This window comes from Dreissena polymorpha, chromosome 9, assembly GCF_020536995.1.
Source record: "Dreissena polymorpha isolate Duluth1 chromosome 9, UMN_Dpol_1.0, whole genome shotgun sequence".
In the NCBI taxonomy this organism is placed as follows: domain Eukaryota; kingdom Metazoa; phylum Mollusca; class Bivalvia; order Myida; family Dreissenidae; genus Dreissena; species Dreissena polymorpha.
Window position 1 is genome coordinate 90,973,276 of NC_068363.1, and position 25,512 is coordinate 90,998,787.

Here is a 25,512-nt window from a genome sequence, read left to right on the forward strand (position 1 = left end):
ATTTGGTTTCCCTACATCAACATGGAATAAAGTTATTAGCCAAGGTTTTAACTTTGTTCTGTTGCTTTACTTCGATGGAACATATGTGAACTGTCATAAAACTTTAAAGAGCTTTTATTAGTATGTCGGTAAGCAAGAAACAGCTATGAATAATAATGCTCGGATGTTCAAACATTGTCAACGACTAGTTAAATTCTCTATTTGAGGACAATTAGCATGTTGAAGAAGAAAAACGATTTTTCCCATGCAAATTGACCAGTGCCTGTAAATACATGTTAAACTATTAATAAAAAACTTTCCACAAGTATGTATAGCTACACTTAGTACCTATAACACTGTGTTGTGATCATTTTTAGTATGACAAGTGTACAGTAGCAACCATCTTTTTGAATAAATTGATTACTATGATTTCCTGTTTATTTTGCAATAAATAAATAGGCTGTTACTTGTTGTTCCACGATAAATGAATAATAATAAGCTATTACGAACGCAGCATAGTTATTTTTTAAGGTAATACGATTTAACTTATTAGATATTGTATTGAAAAAACTGCATACTGCATGCTGTGTTATACTTGTTTTTTTTACATGCACTGAATGGTTTATAATTCATTGATTCGACAGTTGTGTATGCCCCCCCCCCCTTCGAAGAAGAGGGGTTATATTGCTTTGCTGGATAGCGGTCGGTCTGCCTGCCTGTCTGTCGGTAGACCAGTTCGTTTCAATAACTTGTCAACAAATTTACCGATTTGCTTGATACTTCTCGTGTGGATTGGCCTTGGGCAGTAGATGACCCCTATCGAATTTGGGGTCACCAGGTCAAAGGTCAAGGTCACTATCACAAATAGTGTGAAAATCGTTTCCAATCAATAATTCACCAACGAATTAAACGATTGGCTTGAAACTTGACATGTGCATTGGCCTTGAACAGTAGATGACCTCTATTGAAATTGGGGTCACTTGGTCAAGGGTCAAGGTCATTGTCACAATAAGGGTGAAAATCGTTTCCGATCAATAACTTATCAACGAATTGACCGATTAGCTTGAAACTTCACTTGTGCATTGGCCTTGGACATGAGATGACTGCCATTGAATTCGGGTTCACTAGGTCAAAGATCAAGGTCACTGTCACAATAAGTGTGAAAATCATTTCCGATCAATAACTCGTCAACAAATTGACCGAGTTGCGTGATATTTCCCATGTGCATAGGGCTAGGACAGAAGATGACTCCTGTTGAAATTGAGGTCACTAGGTCAAAGGTCATGGACACTGTCACAATAAGTGTGAAAATCGTTCCTAATCAATAATTTAGCAACGAATCAACCGATTTGCTTGATCCTTCCCATGTGCATTGGCCATGGACAGTAGATGACCCGTTTTGAAATTGGGGTCACTAAGCCAAAGGTCACTGTCACAATAGGTATAAAAATTGTTTTCAATCAATAACTCGTCAACAAAATGAACAATTGGCTTGATACTTCACATGTGCATTGGCGTCGGATAGTAGATGACCCGTATTGAAATTGGGGTCACTAGTTTAAAGCCTTAATTGTTTGGGGGCATATGCTTCCGGCCGCGGAACTCTTGTTAAAGAGATTATTTCAATTTGTAAGCACGTATTCGTAAACATTATAGCGTATTGCGTTACTATTCTTTTAAGTGCAAAGAAATGACACAAAGTGTTTTGTATCACCATACATTACCATATAAGTAAATATATATATATATATATATATATGTATAAGCAAAATGAGAAAGACAATGACTGACATATAAACAAGCTCATATGATTACTGATATATCTATATTTGTCCCATGTGTTATACAAAATATTGATGATATAACATTGTGTTTTCATTCAATTCTTTAATATACAGCAATTAACAGACTAATTAAGTGTTTGCAGTTGCGACTGTGATTTATGAATTGTTACAAAATAACTAGTTTTGTAATGGCGACATAATTTACACTAGGCAACACAAATTTGAGAAAAATAATAACAACCCTGTGTGATACCTGTATTTATGCAATATTTCAATTTCAAAAGATGTATGCTGTCCTTAAGTTCCACATAAGTATACATTCATAATCTTAACAATCAAAATTGATATGACACAATATTTTGATTACCCATGTTAAATCAGTTTATGCTAGAATCTATAGCTTTAGTTTTAGGAAGTTTTTTTTTAACAGCTCAACTGTTTTGTAAACAATAATGTCCAAATTTGTATTACAATACATGGCTATCAAATAAGCTTTTGCACGTATTTAAGGTAGCACCTATTATCATATTATTTCTATTTATCTAAAGAATCATATATACATATTTCGTGTACGTTTTGTTTCGCTTATGCCACATGCTCAAGTATTTGTAAGTGGAATGTGACCTTTAGCATTTTAACAAAGCAATTATTTTGCATTGGCTCAAAAACAAGCACTTTGTGTGATTTAGATGAACTGTCAAAATTGTTGACATGGCAGACTGGACTAACAGAAGAAATGGAACCGGTAAATATTTGTTTATTCATTTAAAAAGGTATTTGATGGTTAAAATATGAATATCCAATCAACATTTTGAAACTCAATATTATAATAAAAAAAAAAAAATTGCCGTAAAAGAGCCTGAGAGGGGCACAGCCACAGGCAGCAGTATCATAAAAAATAAATAAAAAAAATTGCCCCCCCCCCCCGGACCATACCCCCCCCCCCCCCCCCCCCGAGCTTACCCCAAGGGTTCCAGATTGTTAAATGTACACCTATTGTGTATGGTTTTACTTTTCAACAAGGAATATTGACAAAAATACACAGTTTGAAAAAATAACCCTCGTGTAGGTATTATATATACACAAGGTATGAAACGCACTATATGCCTATTGCTGAAAGATTGTGGAACACTGGACGTGACCTTTTTCATAGAAAACACACATGTTCCCATGCAGTTGCCGACAAAATGCAACTGGATTCGTTAAAAGACAGTAAAAGCAACGAGATTACACTACTAACCGATCGTCTGCTCGGCTTATAACTTGAATATTCAATTAAATTCGACTTTCTCGCTATATGTCACACAGGGTTGTCATTATGATTGTAAACAAAGGATTTTTTTGGAAAAGTAACCGATTCGGCCGGGTGTCAAGGGGGCCACCTAGGCCCCCTTGTAGGTCCAGGGCAAGGCCCTGGTAGGGAGGTCAGGTGGGCGAAGCCCTCCGACCGAAAACGAATTATAGACATTTTAGGGACAAAATACTGCTATTCTCAGAGCATAAAAAGTTAAAATGAGGTCTAAAAAGAATAGCGAATTTTAAGATTTTCACATTTTTAGTATACTGTACAATGTAAAAACATATTATATTGATAGATCTTTGCATGTTCCAATAATATCCATTACCCGATAATCCAGTATTATTACGATTTCTTTTTTTTAAAACCAAATTACGCCCAATGTTGACGATGAATGTCGTCCGCCATTTAGTGCAAGTGCATATACAAATTGAATTGTGGGATTAGGAAATTCCGATTGAACATGCGTGAATCACGTGACGCGATTTGAGAGCATTGAGAACCGTTTATATTTAGTAATAACGACAAGTCAAACAGTCAATCTAAACTGTTACATGTACGGTACCTCCTTTCAGAAAAGTTTGCGAAAGTGAAAGTGGATTTCTGAAAATAAAAACGCGCCTTTCTTTAAATTTTACCGAGTACTTTTCATTCCGGATCGTGGTATAACTTGTCAGATCATTCATGCATGTAGACCTATATGTATGCATAGTTTGGCAATCTCAAAACACGTTAGTTACCTACTTATTACATTATGTGTTATGACCATTTGTATAACAAAATGCATTATTTAATTAAAGTATTTTCAAATGCGTATAATTAAATGTGTTATCCGAAATCATTTTCAGATTTCATTATTCATGGAAAATTAAGAAAATTATAGCAACAGAGACACATTTCTCGTGTTTTTCATGTACAGATTAAAATCATGCCAAAGTTAGACTTCATGTATAACATCACGTCATTCTTCCTTGGAGAAAGCGTGGACTTTAATATTTAGATGCTGAATAACAACTTCGTAGCGCAGAGGTCGCATGGTAGAAAATCAGAGAGCATTTTTTAATATGATTTTTTTAATATGTGGAAACTTTTTCTCTAACTAAAAAAACTAGTTAATTACGCTCTACAGTGCAGCATTTGTTGAGATACGGTCAGTAATAATCTGTCAAATGTACAGCTATTTGATACAATTTCACGTGGAGTCGGCGTGTATTCGGCTGCCCGAGCGCTGATTGGTTGACGTTCTTACCAAGAAGAATTTGATTGACAGCTGAAAAAAATCAATATTGGCCACTCGCTGAGAAATTCATTGAAAACAGTAGCTCTTAGGCGGAGTTAATGGACTGACTGAATGACCGGGCGTCGCTCTACTATAGTACGTTTATTCCTCGTCAATTATTTTAGGTTTGCATGATACAAACTTCCGATCGCAATTTTAAAGATTCGGGAAAAACAACCGATTTTCTGGCGATTTTAACCGATGAGTTCGATCGGCAATCGGTTAATAATGACAACCCTGTATGTCACTCGGTGTTTCATCTACACATGTACACCATTTTAATTTTATAACGCGTCACCTGGTTGGTTGTTCTCATTTTGTTGGCCAATGATATGGCGTTTAAGAACCGAGCATTCGATCGACAAAATATGACAGCAAAACACAGACATATAGCGAGAAACTTGAATTTAATTGAATATTAAGGTTATTTGCCGAAGAGATGATCGATAAGGTGTGTAATTACGTAGCTTTTAATGTCATTTATTGAATCCAGTTGCCTTTGTCCGGCAAGTGCATGGAAACATGTGTGTTTTCGATGAAATCGGTCACGTCTCTTGTTCCACAATCTTTCAGCAATAGGCATATAGTGCGTTTCATACCTTGTGTATATATAATACCTATAAGAGGGGTATTTTTTTAAACTGTTCTTTTTTGTCGATATTCGTTGTTGGAAAGTTAAACCATTTTTTTTTAATGATACTGCTGCCTGTGGAGAGGGGAGGGATTAGAGGGAGACCTAAGGCAGTACATATATCTGTATGCTATAGTCTGGTTGAGTCGTGGGTTATTTTCATAAAGTTGTTATACATCACAAACATTTTATAAATATATGACCATGAATCATAATGAAAATAATAATTAACCTTTCTTCTTTAAGATATGTTGCTTTTTTCCAAATGTTTATCGTCTTTAAACATCAAAATAATCGACTGTGTTGATAGTGTCAAACTACCATCATGAAAATAAGCTTCCGGTTGATTCGTGGGTTCAGATTGGCTGCCAGAATTTCAAGATTTGCATACTATAAATAGCCTTTAAACTGACCTTGCAGGACAGGTTAATTTCTTGTGAAAAAATGTCAACAGACGATTTAGCATGGTAAATACTCATAAATAAACAATTTTGTGTTACTTTGAAACACTATATGAACAATACATAAATGAGGAAATACTTCATAAGGACCTATCAAGTTATGATGAATTACACTATTAATTGTTTTTGACGCATTTTTGATCGGATAAAAATGGTGACCGTGTCAAAACATTTTTCCGTAACGAACTGCATCATGTGCGAACGTTCTATTGCGAGATTTCACGCGATTTCTATACCCACGAATCAAACAGAACCCACAACTCAACCAGTAACAACCATATATATGTACAAGAATCTTTTCGTTTGTCCATCTGTTTCCCCCTATATTTCAAGAAACAAATAATAATGTATGCACATCTTTGTTTATTTTTTGTGTTGAAATACACACTGGGGCTGGGTAGTTGACATTCATAAAGTGAAAACGATATGCACTTTCATTTTCTGTTAGTTCATCCCTTTATTGAAATCTATTTAAAACCATTATATTTCGTAATAATGTTTGTATCGAATGCTAACGATTCTGACCCATAAAATGATCTACAGTCGATTGGTGTATAACGGATAGCTAAGGACTTCGAGTCTCATTTGAACGTAAACACCATGCATTCAGTAATTAAACCATTAAACCTAGATAGGCACATGTCTTTCCTATTGAAACATTCCAGCGGTTTTAAATTTCCGAAAAAATATTTTTTGTTTACAGCGCGATTTTTATGGTACACTGATTCAGCCATTACCGGATCGCTTAGGTCTTTATCGGATTACATGTGTATCGGGTTATTTATTGAATTTTGACACAGCATTTGTAAACAATAATTGCAATATATGTACATTTCCAGGAAGGAAATTCATTTCTGCGTTTTATAAGACCAAGTTCTCGGAAATCGTTGCACAATTGATGAAGTAATGGCTGTTCAAAGTGATGCACCCTATATTCGGGTCATTTGAGTTGAATACCTTGTTATATATATAGATTTGATAGTGAAAAATATGTTTTCAGTGAAATCGATTTTTCGTTATAATTTGATTATTTTTTATTAAAAAATGATGTGCTCACTAATTAATATCATAGCCTAACGCTAACCACATGTGTATTGGACAACTTCAATTGAGTTTATATTTATTTTGAGACAATCCCCACATTCCTGAATATGGGTCACCACATATCCGTTATTCACTAAATCCCGAGTTGCAGCTTTCATGCCTATTTTATATGGTACGCATCAATTTGGTTTCTGAGCATTCTTACTTTTTAAAGGACACATAATACTAAAATATTACATCAATGAACATTTTGTTTACCAAACAAAATCTGCAAAATTCAAGAAACCATTCGTCTGCACTCTTCCTGTCGTCACAAAAACGGTGCGTACATAACGTGACCTTGTTTTGCTTTCGAAAAAAGAAACAGTTGTAAACATTGACACACGTCAACAAAAACATGAATCGACTTAACAATGATAGGCTTTCTGTATTCAATTCATAGAAAACTATAAATCTTAACATAAATAAAAGTATTTTGCAAAAAACGTTTAACCTATCCGTTACTCACTAAAATCCGCTATACACCAATCGACTGTATGTAATTCCAATTCTGTGGGTGCATGCCATTCAAGGGTTACAATCATGCATGACAAATACACAATCAGAAATACGTTTTGGATTTGTTAGATGCTTTAAAAAATATTTTAGTGTTAAAAAACAACCACATCCGTATTGTTATTGCTAAAATCCAGAGTCTAGCTTAAACTGGTGTGTTTCATCAGACAAATTACAGCACAAGAGATGCAACATCATAAATTTCAAGTGAATGAAAATAAAAGAAGGGGAGAGCTTGTCTGGTAATAATTTTTGGTTAGTGAACAAAATACAGTAATATGTAGTAGTACTGTTAACAATAACCCAAGGCAGAGCTTTGTCGGATGTCCATAATCAGCCCAAACTGCATAAATGGCCCTCTGATACAAGATTTTACAAGATGCTTATGGTTTTGAATTCAGGGGTTTTCCTTGCTTCATTGGGAAGAGGCCCTAGCCATTGGATTTTGGGAAGAAATTGCTACTTTTGGGATTAATTCTCGCTAAAATTACTGCTTTGGGAAATGAAAATGCTGGTGTAAGTTAGGATTTTTGGGAAAACTGCATGATTTTAAAGAAATTTCGGTTTGTGTAATGTATACCAAGCAATAAAAAGACACATAATCCTCAATCTGAATATTTCATGACGCGAATTTTCCCAATTTCAGTGTATTTGGCGCTAAGTTTTCCCCAATTGGTAAGGCACTGGTACTTTTCCCAATTGGGTAAAAAATAGCTGAAACGTGGCACACAATTGGGATGATTTTAATATTGATTGCAACTGAAACTGCTTCCATTGATGACATGATTTAAGCTTTAACAGTAGTCATAAAAAACTAAACTAGAAATGGCGCAGCAGAGGCCGACGCGTATCCCCACGCCGCATGTTTGACCCAGGGGCACACCAGGCTTGGTAATGGGGTCATGCATAGTTGAGATTGACCGTATTGTCATAAGAGAAGTTCAGTATCAATTAGAAGTGAATCAGTGTACAAATGAAGAACTTATAGTAAAAGGCAATTTTGGGTGGGCGTGGCATATGTGGGCGGGGCGCCGCAGGGTTGGTAATGGGGGGAAACATAGTTGAGATTGACCGTATTGTCATAAGAGAGGTTCAGTATCAATTTAAAGTAAATTAGTGTCGAAATGAAGAAATTATAGTAAAAGGCAATTTTGGGTGGGCGTGGCCTATGTGGGTGGGGCGCCCCAGGGTTGGTAATGGGACCATGCATAGTTGAGATTGACTGTATTGTCATAAAAGAGGTTCAGTATCAATTTGAAGTGGATCGGTGTAGAAATGAAGAAATTTTAGTAAAAGGCAATTTTGGGTGGGTGTGGTCTATGTGGGCAGAGCGCCCCAGGGTTGGTAATCGGGCCATGCATAGTTGAGATTGACTGTATTGTCATAAGAGAGGATCAGTATCAATTTGAAGTAAATCGGTGCATACATGAAGGAGTTAATGTAAAATAACACAAATAAATGAGTGAAAATCTCTGACCCGGCCCCGTCCCAACCCCCATAACTTTTGATCCAGGGATCAGATCAAAATTCCAAATAGTGCAGGGTCGCACATATGCTCATAGCTACCATGTGTGTAAGTTTCAAGATTCTAGTGCTTATAGTGTAGGAGTCGATAGTGGCCAGGACGGACAGACATACAGACGGACCTACGGCGGAGATAACCACAATATCCCCACGCTTTTCAAAAAGCGTGGGGATAATTAGAATTAACAAAACAATACAATACACCATTCCACACCTAACCTAATTTCTCTAGTTGGAGATTAGCAAACATATTCAAGAGAGATAACCCAAGTGAACCAACCATTCTATTCTAGTATGGCTTACTTCCCTTGGATTGGTAATATTAACATTCATTATACTTTTCTCTTACTTATTTCTTTCTAAACAAATTACTATTTTTAGCTCCACTGGCCAAAGGCCAGCGGGGCTTATGTCATGGTCCTGTGTCCGTCGTGTGTGCATCCGTGCGTTAACTTTTTCTTTAAACATCTTCTTCTCCAAAAACTACTAGTTCAATTCTGATGAAATTTTTCAGGAATGTTCCTGTGGTGAACCTCTTTCAAATTTGTTCAAATTATGCCCCTGGGGTCAAATTTGACCCTGCCCCGGGGGGTCAAAAAATTGAAAATTTGCTTATATAAGGCCTATTTTGTGCAAACTTTATAAATCTTCTTGTCCATAACCATTAGGCCTAGGGCTACAAAATTTGATATGTAGTGGCATCTTATAGTCCCCTACCAAGTTTGTTCAAATTATGCCCCTGGGGTCAAATTTGACCCTGCCCCGGGGGTCAAAAAATTGAAAATTTGCTTATAAAAGGCCTATTTTGTGCAAACTTTAAAAATCTTGTCCGTAACCATTGGGCCTAGGGCTACCAAATTTGCTATGTAGTGACATCTTATAGTCCTCTACCAAGTTTGTTCAAATTATGCCCCTGGGGTTAAATTTTACCCTGCCCCTGGGGGTCAAAACATTGAAAATTTGCTTATATAAGGCCTATTTTGTGCAAACTTTACAAACCTTCTTGTCCACAACCTTATGGCGTAGGGCTATCAAATTTGGTATGTAGTGACATCTTATATTCCTCTTCCAAGTTTTTTTCAAATTATGCCCCTAAGGTCAAATTTGACCCTGCCCTGGGGGGTTAAAAAATTGAAAATTTGCTTATATAAGGCCTATTTTGTGCAAACTAGGGCTACCAAATTTGCTATGTAGTGATATCTTATAGTCCTCTACCAAGTTTGTTCAAATTATGCCCCTGGGGTCAAATTTGACCCTGCCCCGGGGGGTTAAAAAATTGAAAATTTGCTTATATAAGGACTATTTTGTGCAAACTTTAAAAATCTTCTTGTCCATAACCATTGGGCCTAGGTCTACCAAATTTGGTCTGTAGTGACATCTTATAGTCCTCTACCAAGTTTGTTCAAATTATTCCCCTGGGGTTAAATTTGACCCTGCCCCGAGGGTCAAAAAATTGAAAATTTGCTTATATAAGGCCTATTTTTCTTCTTGTCCATAACCATTGGGCCAAGGGCTACCAAATTTGGTATGTAGTGACATCTTATAGTCCTCTACCAAGTTTGTTCAAATTATGCCCCTGGGGTCAAATCTGACCCTGCCCCGGGGGGTCAAAAAAATGAAAATTTTCTTATATAAGGCCTATTTTGTGAAAACTTAAAAGAAATCTCATCCATAACCATTGGACCTAGGGCTACCAAATTTGGTATGTAGTGACATCTAAAAGTCCTCTACCAAGCTTGTTCAAATTATGCCCCTAGGGTCAAATTTGACCCTGCCCTGGGGGGGGTCAAAAAATCGAAAATTTGCTTATATTTTGTGCAAACTTTAAAAATCTTCTTGTCCATAACCGTATGGCATAGGGCTACCAAATTTGGTTTGTAATGACATCTTATAGTCCTTTACCAAGTTTGTTCAAATTAAGCCCCTGGGTCAAATTTGACCGTTCCCCAGGGGTCACAAAATTGAACATATGCTTATATTGGGCCCATTTTGTGCAAACTATAAAAATCTTCTTGTCCATAACCATTAGGCCTATTTCTACCAAATTCAGTAGGTAGTGACATCTAATAGTTCTCTACTTAGTTTGTTTAAATTATGCCCCTAGGAACAAATTTGACCTTGCCCCAGGGGTCACAAAAATGAACATATGCTTTAATAAGGCCTATTTTGTGCAAACTTTAAAAATCTTCTTGTTCTTAATTATAGAGCCTAGGGCTACTAAATTTTGTATGTAGTGATATCTTATAGTCCTCTACCAAATTTGTTCAAATTATTCCCCTGGGCTCAAATTTGACCCGGCCCCGGGGGTCACAAAACTGAACATATGACGTTTACCAGTGGATATTACTGCGGCCGTTTGGCTGTGACCAACAACAACATCAACATCTTGTAAAAATGAGATAAAACCCTGTCATTTAGTGCCATTTTAGTTCAGATGGTGACTGTTTACAAAGGCATTGAAGTAAGAACATGTGTTATGAATGTTTTTATTATAAACTGAAAAAAGTCGGGTTTTATTTAAATATGTCGAAAGTGACCATATATCCGGATGAAAATATTTTGGATGACATGTTAATTTCATGTCTTTTTTGTAGTGTTAAAACCAGTTTAATAATATATTATTGATTTTAAAAACACAACTTCCATGAACATAATTATTTCAAGAAAAGTCAATATATGATACTGCACGGTAAACTCAAACTTTGTATCCAAGAGGTGTTGAAATTAATGAAGTGCAATGTTCTTAACTATCGTATATGCTGCTTTTTAATAACTAATGATTCATTGTTCCATTTGTGAATCGTGACTCATGAATTGTGGATATGATTGTAAATTGCTCAACAATCCATATATATTTCTGACCATTTTATAATTTTCTTAATATAAGTTATGAATTGATCTTAGAAGTCAAATGTATTACTTAATTAAATACATTTATAAATATAAAGAAATAATCTTTAAATTATCATAATATTCTCAGGCCTGTTGGTCTTAAGGATGTGTGGGTTGATGAGCAATTTCTCCTTTTATCACAATTATTTCTATCCTACCTGATCATTTCCTTCATATTCCATTTTAAATTAATTGACGTCTACAACCTCTTTCAAATTGGGAAAGTCCAAAATGTGTTGTTGGGTAAAGGGTTAAGGCATTTTGATTCCTATGGGTCTTGTGAATCTGTTTCAAATCAAATGCGTAGATTTGAGCTTCAGCATCTAAAAATATGTGAAATAGAAAGAACGACAATATCTTTTGGAGAGATAAAATAAATGTACCTACGTTATAAGCAAAGGACCTGTGCAACAATTCCCGGGCTTTTTAGTCTGTTTAGTTAACACGGTAGTAACTTTTTTCCATATATAAAAATGCTCACCCTTTCAACTTTAAGCGCCCAGTGGGACGAGGGATAGAAAGAGAAAGTCACATGCTTGAGTACATTTCAACCCATGCGCATTGCACGTTTTTTTCGCAAAGAAAAAACAGTGGAGCGATACAGGGCCATCATGGCCCTCCTTATATTTAAGTTTTTGTCTTTTCATGATCTAATTTTTTTTTTCTTTTGTTGACACAGTGTTACTTGATAACATAAGAGGAAAAATTAAAAAATATTTGTGTATTTTTTTAAGAGACCATCATGGAATTAGACTGTTCTCCGGTCTCGGGGATTATTCTGCCCCATTTAAGAAGTTATACTCAATGAAGTACTTGGTAATCCATCAATTGTTCAGCTTATTATTGGTAACAGAAAGTCTTTTAACATTTTGCCACTTTGAAGGATCCTCAGAAGTTTATATCCAGACGCCCCTTGTTTAGTCATGCAGTTAGCCAGTTGTAATTTTCCTGAACACCACTTGATATCAATGGCGTCGTTCCTCTCCATCGACTCTCGAATGGCTGCTATGTCTACTCTGAGTCTGTTGTCGTCCACTAACTTTGTAGACGATAAGGCCTCTATAACACTTTTGTTGTCAATATATGCCACTAGCGGAATTGTTTTCGACGGAAGCCCGATAATATCCTCCACCATCTTTCTGTAATGGTAACTTGCTTCTAGTCCCTCCTGCAGACTCAGGCATTCAGCTGCAATTGTCGACCTTACCACTCTCTTTATTTTATTAGCTTGCCAAAAGATAGGGCAACACTTTCCTTCTCTGTCAACGATCCATATAAAGTATGCTGAGGTACTGCCACTTCCACTATTCAAGTTTCCAAGAGACGCATCAGTAAATGTTACCATCTTCCAGTCCTCATAGTTTGGGCATAGACTTGGGAACATAACTATGGAATTCATGTCTTTTAATCTTCCAATTGCTTTGGTAGCACGCAACAGATCACCCACAGTTCTCTCCTTTAACTTTGTACTTAAACTGATCATTTCAAACGCCATATCTGGTCTTGATCCCTGCACAGCCCAATTTAACTGTCTAACTAATTGTCTTAAGGACGTTTGCTCTTTTTGATTAAGGATATCTTGTTTCCTGTGAGCTCTTTTTGCATCAGTTACTTTGCTATCAATGTATTGAGTGTATTCTGAATGATCAATAGTAACATTATCTTTATCCTGGATAACTTTAAACCCGATATGATTGAAACACTTCACCTCTACTTTACCGGCTGAAAAACGTTCCCTCAATTTCGACATGACATAGTCTAAATGTTCATCTCCAGCGTGGAGGAAATCATCAACGTGACAACACACAATTCCTCGCAGTGCACCATTTTTCTTCAGAAAGAAAACAGCAGGGTCAATGTCACATTGCTTACAGCCCAATTTCAATAATTCATCTTTCACACTCAAGAAGAATTGCCTTGCCCCATCTTTAAGTCGATAAAGACAATGCTGTAATTTCCATATTTTACCTAAAGGAGTATTAATTTTGATCGGAGATTGAAGATAAACATTTCGCTCCAGCTTCTGTCCTCGTAAGACGGCAGACTTAATGTCTGTTGTTTTTCACATCCCAGTGTTTGCTTGAAGCGATAGTCAGAAATATTCTCATGGCGCCTTTACCAACAGTTGGGCTGTCTCTGGGAAGATTTTTTTTTCTTCGAACCCGTGTGCAACTAATCTAGCTTTAACTTGGTCATTTTTGTTTTTAATAACCCAACGTGTTGATATAGTTTGTTGGCCTTTATCTTCAACTTCCTGATAAGTGTTAAACAACCTCAGCTTTTTTAACTCTTGTGATTTTGCTTCAAATATGTCACTTTCTTTCATTCTTGCTTCACATGTACTTATTTCATTTACATTCTCTATTACTGATTCTTTTTCCCAAATCACAACTCTAAGGTCAACACTCAACTTCTCACTTTCAGAATTTTCTACATTGTACCAGTTCTTATTCTTCCCAGTCACTTTCCTGCCCTACTTAGAATTGTCCCTCTTTCCCAGTTGTCTGAATGGGGCAGTTTATATTTAATTTGATTACCAACTTGCAAGTTTCGTATTGGCAAAGGCTCACTGATAATATCGTAATTTTCCTCATTTCTCTCTTCAAGTTTTTGTTCAGTTATAATTTCTGTGATACATTGCTGATCATCTGCCTCATCTCTTAATTCCGAATTCATTTCACCCCTATTTGCCGTATCATCGCAAATATTTTCTTCTTCACTCTGTCTTTCATGTTCATAACTATTGATTTTGCACAAGCGATTTTGCGAAACCCTGACAAATACACCACCATGCCTCAAAAAAATTACTTTGCCAACTTGGAACACCACCTTCCCAGGACCAAGCCACTTATCTTTTCCCTCTCTTTTGTAGAATACACTATCACCATTGTTGTAAAGCTGTTCAGAAGCACGCACTTTACACCTTAGGGTCCTTCTAATTCTCTCCTCTGAATCTGATTGAATGAATGCTTTGCGTGCAGCGTGTAGCGTATTCAAATGTTTAGCAAACACTTCACTAGTAGTTGATCCATCAGGTGCAGGAAGCCGATCATGCATGATATTTGGTAGGTTAGGATTTACTCCGAATACCAGCTGGTGGCTACTGAAACCATTCCACATTTGCAAACTATTCCGAGCCATATTTGCCCAACACAAAAGTGCCTAATTGTCAACTTTTCCATAGTCTGCTTCCAATTTCATTAACATTGAATCTGTAATGACATGTACTCTCTCGCACAATCCATTTTGGAATGGACTTTCAGCGCCGGTTGTGCACACTTTGATATTCAGTATTGATGCGACTTCTCTCATTTCTTCATAACTGAATTCCCCACCGTTGTCCGTCAATATTGCTCATAAGCGCATCTATGACATCTGAGGGCTTCTTTCTTGTAATGAATACAGAGACAGTAAATCTTGACCACATGTCAATAATATGAAGGATCCATAAGCAATGCCACTGCTTGAGGTCCATCGCCATCTTTACATTAAATTTCCTCGCCATTGGTAGCGACACTGCTGGTTTTGAGGGAGTTTTTGCATAAATTTTACATAGTTGACATTTTTCTTCTATTTTCAACAATATCTCATCATAATTCTCATTCCAAACTCCTGCATCTTTCAACAAACTAACTAACCGTTTCTTTGGTGGGTTTGCAAACTGACGATGCAACTTTAGTAATGTTGCATGTTTTTCATCATCACTCATGTCGTTAAGTTTCACAGCACAAACTGATTCTACTGGAATGCAATCATTTTTATCAATTGGAACACAATAATGCCCCGAGGTTGTCAAATCTAATGAAACGGTCATACCCATTATTGTTGCGGTGTCGTTTTCCAGATCCATTTTTACACCAGCCCTCTTCATTGCTTCCCTCGAAAACAATAATGGTATATCATAATCAACAACGTCAGTTTTTATTGTCACATCTTTCCCTACCAAGCATGCAGGAATACTGTATTCACCTTTCGACTTCATCACAGAACCATCTCCAAATTTGAACACTTTTTCACCATTTGAGTATTTTACATTTGTCCTGTCATTTTCATCCAAATGTTGAATGTAGTTTTTGATCCATGTTTCTCCACATACTGTGCTACTACAAGCACTGTCCAAAACAGCAGAGTTCCTTGCATCAACACCCAATCGAGTAATTTCACCTTTGTTGTACCCTGTAAACAGAACCACATGCTCGTTATCTCCTTCGGCTATGTTCAATTTTTCCCAGCTATCAGGACACTTGGCCACTAAATGTCGAAGTGAACCACATGATCTGCACCTAAGCATACGACCATCTACCCCAACTGGATTTAAAAAAAAATTCTGTGAACCCTCTCTTCCTCCTCCACGACCGCCACGCCAGTTCCCTCTTTTATTGTAACCCGGCTTCGCTTTTGTATAACCCGCGGCTAGTAGCGCTTCCTAATGTTCAGCTAAGAATGCTGGCTCCAATTTTATGCTTTGTGAGCTTTACAAACTTCCTTCACATACACCACCTTTGAACTTTTTTCAAAGAAGTCTTGGCTTGTTCGTATAACGTGTTCTTATTTGTATAGTCCATGCCTGTGAGCACTAACAACTTCTCTTCGTTTGTTATGTTTGCTTTCTTAAGAAGCTTAAAGGCTAGAATTTCAGGCCGTAGCTTCATGTCTTTCTTCTCCATCTTTCTATAATTAGCTTGAAATATAGCAATAAATTCTGTTATACTCTGACTTTCTTTCCTCTCAAAGTCTTCAGAATTCTTAAACTTTTCAAGGTTATCTGTTAAATCATCCTTTGCCAAGTGCTGGTCTAGAAAAAGCATAAGTGTTTCCAAACCTGAGTCTTTCTTTAGATCGTCCAACGGGATTTGATTAAAGACCTTTTCTCTTATTTGCGATTCGTCATCTTCTGGTAATGACAATGCAATTGCTATGACCGCTTTGCTTTTGACAAGTCCGTAATCTCCTTCCACGCCAAAAGTTCCTTCTTGTAAAGTTCGTAACACTTCTTGTTGCTGAAGATGGGGGGGGGGGTTCACTCTGGTTGCCATTTTTTAATGATTATTTCACTGTTACACTTGTTTTTAAGTCCAAATACGCTTACACACTGGTGATTAATCCTTTATACACAATAAGGAACAGTTTACGCTCTGCTACCACTTGTTAAAGTTAGATAAACACACAATAAACGAAGACACCTTTATTTGATAAGCACATGTTCTATAGGTTACAATACACCATTCCACACCTAACCTAATTTCTCTAGTTGGAGAGTAGCAAACATATTCAAGAGAGATAACCCAAGTGAACCAACCATCCTATTCTAGTATGGCTTACTTGCCTTGGATTGGCAATATTAACAGTACGGCCCCATACAGCTAGACAAGAGGCTAGCCGTACGCGTACGGCTCTGTAGCCTACGAATAGCCTTTCCAATGGAGAGTGTCTAGCCGTACAGCTGTTATAACACATTAGTTCTAACTTATTACTGATTAACAGCACTGAATGACAATTCTATACTTTATTAGCCGTACGGCTAGACAATCTCCATAGGAAAGGCTATACGTACAGAGCCGCACGGCTAGCCTATTGTCTAGCCGTACGGGCCGTACAACTAGCCACTGCCTTAAAAAAATATCACCAAATCCAAATCAGTGTCCTACAATCCAGAGGGTCTCAAACTTGTATGTGTTGTCACCAAATTTACGTAACGATAAATCATGAACCATAAATTATCAAGTAAAGCAGCTACAATCTGCGATTTATATTGCACAATTGAGATAAGTACCAGTACTATCCCAATTCTGAAAAATTATTTAAACGAAAAATAACCTAAAATTTGGATAATTCGTGTCATGAAGTCTTCACATTGGGATATTGGTGTATTTTATTTTTTGCTCATAAATACTTAAAAATTGATAGCTAAGTGAAGTAAAGTTGTCAATATAATTTTTACTAAGTTTCAAGCCGTATAGCAGTAAAGGGAAACTAACTATATGTTGCATTTTATTCAAAAAAGGAAATTTGATGGACAGCAATTAGGAAATGTAGTTTTTTCTGCATTAGGAAAGTGTTGTTTTCCGGTACTTTATACAGAAGGAAATTAATGGCTGATAATGTGCATTGTTTTTGTTCATGCCAAAATGGAAAAACAATGTTTCAAAAGATTGGCACTTGGACTTCAGTGTTTGCATAAGACAAGGGTTGTTGCTATAATCAAAACAAAATAAATTAGGTTAAACATACACATGTTCAGTTGTTTAATTTTGGTTTGGTCTTGGGTTGTGGGGTAAAACTGAGTACCCATCAGAAACCCCACCTGTTTGTTATGGTTACCACCAACCAACTCTAAATGATTTAATGTAATCTCCCATGATATTCTTGGAAGGATGTTCATTAAATATGACTAAAATCACAGGTGGTTAGCGTGTGGCTATGATATTAATTAGTGAAAACATCATTTTGAATGATAAATAATCATATTATAACGAAAAATTAGCTTTTCTGAGAGAAAAAATTCACTATCAAATATATACAAGGTATGCAACTCAAAATCAGCCCAAAACGGGGTGCATCGCTTTGAACAGCCATATCTTCATCAATTGTGCAGCGATTTTCACGATCTCGGTCTTATTCAACGCAGAAATGAATTTCCTTTCTGAAAATGTATATGTCTTACAATATTTTTACAAATGCTGGGTCAACTTTTAAGAAATAACACGATACACAACACAAAGACTGCATGATCACTGTCAACTGGGTCATGCGAGTTGTGTATCGTGTTATTTCTTAAAAGTTTACCCAGCATTTGTAAAAATATTGCAAGACATATACATTTCCAGAAAGGAAATTCATTTCTGCGTTGAATAAGACCGAGATCGTGAAAATCGCTGCACAATTGATGAGGATATGGCTGTTCAAAGCGATGCACCCCGTTTTGGGCTGATTTTGAGTTGCAAACCTTGTTATATATATATATTTGATAGTGAATTTTTTTTCAGAAAAGTAAATTTTTCGTTATAATATGATTATTTATCATTCATAATGATGTTTTCACTAATTAATATCATAGCCACACGCTAATCACCTGTGACTAAAATATGAAGGTCATTGAGGCATGAGCAAGAGACATTAGTCAGTCACGCTTGAACAAAGTCAATGTCATCCTAACGTTCAAGGTAAAACGTTTTAGCCCCTATGTTCCTGTCTGCGTTATAAATCCAAAGGCAAAGTCTTTCACTAAAGTACAAGGTCAAGGTCACACTTAAAGCTCAACAGTTTAGCCTTCATTGTTAACATATCTGCTTCATATCTCTTAGCATATGTCCTAGAAGCATTTACTTAAACTTTTAATTTCATTCAGAAGATGTCTAGAAGTAATTTCATTGAACCAATTATGCCAGCTTAAAATCAAGATGAGCATTTCAAGGTCAAAAGATCGCGGGTGATATAGCTGTCTGATAGACTTCCTTTTGCGTTTGTCAGTTTTATGTAATGTTTGTGTTTATTATCAGCTATCAAACCTAATTGAGCCATGCTTTGGGAAAACAGTGCTTAATGCTTGTGCAGACTTATCTGGGACACTCTCCACCTGCATCAACCTTCCTGATTCGCCTATGTGGACTCCACAGGCTAATCTTGGAAAATACTTAACGCACATGCATTAAGCCCAATTTTCCTACAACAAGGCTCAATATATTCTTCAGGTCGCACCGAGGAGATGTTGGACACAGAGAACCAGTCACGTGTGGAAGGGCTGGCTGGAAAGATCTCCAGGTTAAAAGGGGTGAGAACATAATGAAAATATTGAGGCTATTTATTTGTTTTACATTTATGCCATGTTCATGCATCAATGGAAATGGGGATTTTTATGGTAAATTCAGAAACATTAACACATTTTCTTATAATTCATCTATTGCTTTTCAGACCTATATGTCAAAGAAAATATGTTAAAAAGTATTCGCTGGAGTTAATTGGAAAAATAAGTTTCCTCTATTTCAATATCAAAAGTAATTTTTTTTAAGTTTCCTCTATTTCAATATCAAAAGTTTTATTAGCTTTGAATGGAAAATCAATGCCATAGCTGTATGAAAAACTATTTTGAACAAGTAAATTTTATGCATTATTAACTCGTGATTATATCAAACTTGGTCAAACATAGTACTTTTTAAAATTAATCTGGTCATATTACAGAGGAAACAGACTTTGATTCAAACTGGTAAATTGAGCCGCACTGGGAAAAATGAGGCAAAATGCATTTGCGTAAAGTGTTGTCCCAGATTAACCTGTCTCCACAGGCTAATCAGGGATGACTCTTCTTTCGTGGAATTTTTCTTTAAATATTTCTAGTATAAACAAAAATCCAATTAAGGCGGGAAGTGTCATCTTAAATTTGCCTGTGCAAACTGTACAGGCTAATGTGATGACATTTAATGCACATGCATGAATGTTTTCACAGAGTGGGGCTAAACAAATTTAGGGAACAATAGCAAAAACACTCAATCATCTGGCTACATTGCAGCTTGCCCTGGATATTGAGAGTGAAACCAAGGATCAGAACAGATACATGGATGATCACATGGTGGGTGAGCCTCAATTATGACAACACAATGTTTGAGTTGTGCCTCTCTCTGGGAAAACTGGGCTTAATGGATGTTTGTGAGGTGTCATCCCAGTCTGCACAGGCTTATCGTGGCAACACTGTCCACTTAAACTAGAATTTTGTTTAGAAGACACTAATTTTTAATATAAAATTCCATTAAAGCGAAAAGTGTTGTCCCTGATTAGCCTGTGCAAACTGGGACAATTTAAACACATTTATTAAGCCTGGTTTTCCCAGAATTAGGCTAATTTACAAAACAAAAGTTGTTTTTAGTTTAATATCTTAGCATAGAAACTTTTGAAAATAGAACAATCAACATGAATTGATTGCAATTATAATAAAGTTGTGCATGTGCAGTTATTATCATCTTGAATGAAAAAATTGCTAACGTTAATATGCTTTTTTATTCAACTTCAATTTTCTATGAAATTATTGTTTAAATTTAATTCTTATAGCATCATGCATCATTAAATGGTATTTGATAATTGCTCTTATTGATAGAAGCTTTAGTTTAATGCGTTTTCTTTCAGAGCGGTGAATTCGACAGCAGTCAAGGTCTTCTCACAGGAAGCATGAATAGGATCAACCACATGGTTACTGCTGGGAAGGGAAATCGCAAACTCATGTGCTATATCATTCTAGGACTTGTGGTGTTGTTCTTCCTTTCATATTATCTCATATCAAAAGTGACTGGCGGATGAAAAATGATTTTACCATCAGTATTCTGGATAACCTGGGCTTAATGCATGTGCGGACAGCTTGTCCCAGACTCCACACAGGCTTATCAGTGACACCACTCTCCGCTTGTATGGCATTTTTGTTTCAGGGGAGTTTCTTCTTAATGGAAATTAAGCGTTGGAGGAAAGTGTCGCACTTTATTAGCCTGTGTGGACTACACAGGCTCATCTGGGACGACACATTTAGCACATGTATTGAACCCTGTGGACTACACAGGCTCATCTGGGATGGCACATTTAGCAAATGTATTGAACCCTGTTTTTCCAGAATAAGACTCATACCATCTTGATTTGTCATAGTAGTCTTTTAGTGTGTACACTTGAGGGCAACAGTTTTTGCTGGTTTCTCATGATTTAAGTCTGTGCTTCACATATTTTTATTCTTTACATGTTCTACAATTTAAAGAATAAAGAAACTTAGCTTGGATTACATTAAAATAAGAATTTCATGGAATTTGCTGAAGGTTTCAGGATATTTAATTTTCATTTTTGTTTTTCATATCTCAGTATTTCTCTTGCTGTAATTTTGCTATTTTCGAAGGGAATGTAAACTTTGATACCAGGTTTTGAATATCACTGGTGCTGATGTTTTAAGATCTTTTGATCAGCTTTCATGCGTCACTGTAGTGTAAATATGTCAAAACAGTATACAGTAATAGAGTCGGGTTGAAACGGATGTATTGGGGAATCGTTCGAGTCGGGATTTTACTATCTGTGAGGAAAAGTTTTAAAACAAACAATATAAAAAATATATTTTTAAATGACTGGGGGATTTTTTTGAAGAGTCGTAGCGCACCAAATGACGTCTTTTGACGCTGTTTTTCTTTGAGGTATAACGCACCACAGAACGTGAATTGACACGTTAAATTTTAAAAAAAATTCAACGTCGGCAGGGGACACCCCTCCCGAACCCACCCCCGGGGCGCCTGAACAAATTCCTGGGGAAGGCACTGCAAAACATGTCTCATAATTTTGTTGATATGGTGTAATTAAATTTCAAGTCTGAATATAAAGGATCATAGAATTCTGTTTATGAACTCTCAGTAGCTTGCACTTAATTGAGCCTCAGATGGGGAAAACTGGACTAAATACATGTTCAGAAAGTGTCACACCAGACTATCCAGTGCAGTCCATAAGGCTAATCATGGATGACACTTTCCTCACTGAAATTCCAAAAAGGCAAATAGTGTCTTTAATAAGGCTGTTTTGTAACTTCACAGGCTAATCTTGGACGGCACTATGCACATGCATTAAGCCCAGTTTTCCCCAGAACAAGGCTCAAATTAAAACAATACTTCAGAAACGTTCTGAAGCAAGTTATACACTGGAATAAGATAAGGATCAACATCATAATACATCTGGATTTAATCCTATGTTTATGTGATTTCTTTTTTGTCTGTTTTCATTTCTGTACATGTATTGTTTAAATATCAAATTTTTTAACCTAAACCATTTATGACAATATGATGGTAGTTATTTGTGGTATGGTATCTTAAACTTGACTGAGTCCCTGGAAAACCTGCTTCATAGTCAAATTTAACTCCAAAGTGTTACCTTGACCTCTTGGGTAGAGAGGCAGGTTTAACACAAGATATTCCTTTTCCTCATAGTATCCCTACTTCTCATAGTATCAGCCCTCCTCATTGAAAACCCCTTCAAAAGTGCTGGACAGTAAAAGTTTGCTCATTTTTAGAAGTTTTTATTTATTTGCTGTGTATTAATATCTATTATGACGATCTTTATTATGAGTTGACATAATTGTGTTAGTTTGTTTTTGGTTTATTAGTAGGTTTATCAAATGTTTTCTAAGCCATTTATTTGTGAAAAAATGATTAAAGAGAAACATGAACAAGGGTTTCCTTTTGCAAATACGAAACTATTTATAGAACAAGGGCTGTTTGTAATACATGCATGACCCCCATATGGGCTGTCAGTTGTAGTGGCAGCCATTGTGTGAATACTTTTTTTGTCACTAAGACCTTGACCTTTGACCCAGTGACCTGAAAATCAATAGGGATCATCTGCCAGTCATGATCAATGTACCTATGAAGTTTCATGATCCTAGGCCTTATTATTCTAGAGTTATCATCAGGAAACCATTTTACTGTTTCGAGTAACTGTGACCTTTGACCTAGTGACCTGAAAATTATTAGTGGTCATCTGCCAGTCATGATCAATGTACCTATGAAGTTTCACGATCCTAGGCGTAAGCATTCTTGAGTAATCATCCGGAAACCATTTTGCTATTTCGAGTCACTGTGACCTTGACCTTTGACCTAGTGACCTGAAAATCAATAGGGGTCATCTGCCAGTCATTATCAATGTACCTATGAAGTTTCATGATCCTAGGCGTAAGCATTCTTTAGTTATCATCCGGAAACCATTTTACTGTTTCGAGTCACTGTGACCTTAACCTTTGACCTAGTGACCTGAAAATCAATAGGGGTCATCTGCAAGTCATGATCAATGTTCCTATGAAGCTTCATGATCCTAGGCGTAAGCATTCTTGAGTTATCATCCGGAAACCATTTTACTGTTTCGAGTCACTGTGACCTTGACCTAGTGACCTGAAAATTAATAGGGGTCATCTGCCAGTCATGATCAATGTTCTTATGAAGTTTCATGATCCTAGGCGTAAGCATTCTTGAGTTATCATCCCGAAACCATTTTACTGTTTTGAGTCACCTTGACCTTTGACCTAGTGACCTGAAAATCAATAGGGGTCATCTGCCAGCCATGATCAATCTACCTATGAAGTTTCATGATCCTAGGCCTTAGCATTCTTGAGTCATCATCCGGAAACCATTTTATTATTTCGAGTCACTGTGACCTTGACCTTTGACCTAGTGACCTAAAAATCAATAGGGGTCATCTGCCAGTCATGATCAATGTACCTATGAAGTTTCATGATCCTAGGTCTATGCGTTCTTGAGTTATCATCCGGAAACCATCTGGTGGACGGACCGACCGACATGTGCAAAACAATATACCCGTCCTTCTTCGAAGGGGGGGGGGGGCATAAAAAGAAAATGTGCATAGTAACAAACCTTAGCAACCAATGAGAAGGGCTGATACTATAAGAAACAATGTACATGTTACTGATTACTACATGGGTCTAAGTCTTGCCAGTATTTTGGCAAAACATTACAGATTTTAATGCAGTTTTTGTTGTTAAGTCCAAGTATACACATTAAACTATAGAATGACGTATTCAATATGTATGTTTTTCAATCTTTTCACTTAAAATATTTAGTTGTTTTCATTAAGAAGGCCGATACTACGGATACACATGCTAGTCATTATTGGTATGTGATATTAAAACAGCATGATAATTGACAAAGTGACAGTTTAGACAAGCAGTTGTATGGCCAAATTAGACCTTAGAACTGAGTGACCTTGACCTTTGCGTTAGCTAGACAAGTGTTACACTTACAAAGTAATCTTAAAACGGATTGCATTTCAGAAACCAATTGTGGCTGACACATGAATTTGGAATGTTGTCTTATGATAAGTATTTGTACAAAGTTATTTGAAAATCAATCAATAAATGACAAAGGCATGGCTGCTACAGGAATTTTTAATCAAACAGACCTTTAACTTTTAGAGGTGCCCTTGATCTTTGAGGTAGGCTGACGGGTGTAACACATCATCATATGATGTTTAACATTCATGCCAAGTTATCACAAAACATCACACAACACATAATCAAATGATGATAGACATTTGTGACAAGTTATTACAAAATCCATAAAAAATGGCAAAGTAAAGGCTGAGACAGAAAATTTGCCAACAGACGTACAAAACAATTACATACACTGCGACTTGTATATTCCACATTCTCCAAAAGTAAGGCATAACAATATCAGCCGCATTGTGATGATTCATAAAAATGGTTTACATATTTTTAGCTCACCTAAGCACAACGTGCTCATGGTGAGCTTTTGTAATCGTTTTTTGTCCGTCGTGCGTTGTGCGGCCTCAACATTTGCCTTGTTAACTCTCTAGAGGCCACATTGATTGTCCAATCTTCATGAAATTTGGTCAAAAGATTGGTCTCCATGATATCTTGGATAAGTTTGGAAATGGTTATGTTTACTTGAAAAACATGGCTGCCAAGAGGCGGGGCATTTTTCCTGATATGGCTATATATGGCTATAGTAAAATCTTGTTAACACTCTAGAGGCCACATTTATTGTCTGATCTTCATGAAACTTGGTCATAAGATTCATACCAATAATATCTTGGACGAGTTCGAAAATGATGCGGATTGGTTGAAAAACATGGCCGCCAGGGGGCGGGGCATTTTTCTTATATGGCTATAGTAAAACTTTGTTAACACTCTAGAGGCCACATTTATTTTCCGATCTTCATGAAACTTTGTCAGAAGATTTGTCCCAATGATATCCTGGATGAGTATGAAAATGGTAACATTTGCTTAAAAAACATGGCTGCCAAGGGGCGGGGCATTTTTCCTTATATGGCTATATTTGGCTATAGTAAAATCTTGTTAACACTCTAGAGGCCACATTTACTGTCCGATCTTCATGAAACTTGGTCAGAAGATTCATCGCGATAATATCTTGGACGAGTTCAAAAATGATGCCCTTTGTTTGAAAAACATGGCCGCCTGGGGGCAGGGCATTTTTCCTGATATAGCTATAGTAAAACCATGTTAACACTCTAGAGGCCACCTTTATTTTCCGATCTAAATGAAACTTGGTCAGAAGATTTGTCCCAATGAT

The 25,512-nt window shown here is 36.5% G+C and overlaps 1 protein-coding gene across 1 annotated transcript; it reads left to right on the plus strand.

The window, feature by feature from the left end:
• Positions 1 to 2,360: 2,360 nt before the first annotated feature.
• Positions 2,361 to 23,980, plus strand: LOC127843922 (BET1-like protein). Its single transcript, XM_052373820.1, has 4 exons — positions 2,361 to 2,508; positions 19,138 to 19,217; positions 19,953 to 20,012; positions 20,564 to 23,980. The coding sequence occupies exons 1-4, from the start codon at positions 2,475 to 2,477 to the stop codon at positions 20,732 to 20,734; spliced, it is 345 nt and encodes a 114-aa protein (XP_052229780.1). The 5' UTR covers positions 2,361 to 2,474; the 3' UTR covers positions 20,735 to 23,980.
• The last annotated feature ends 1,532 nt before the right edge of the window (positions 23,981 to 25,512 follow it).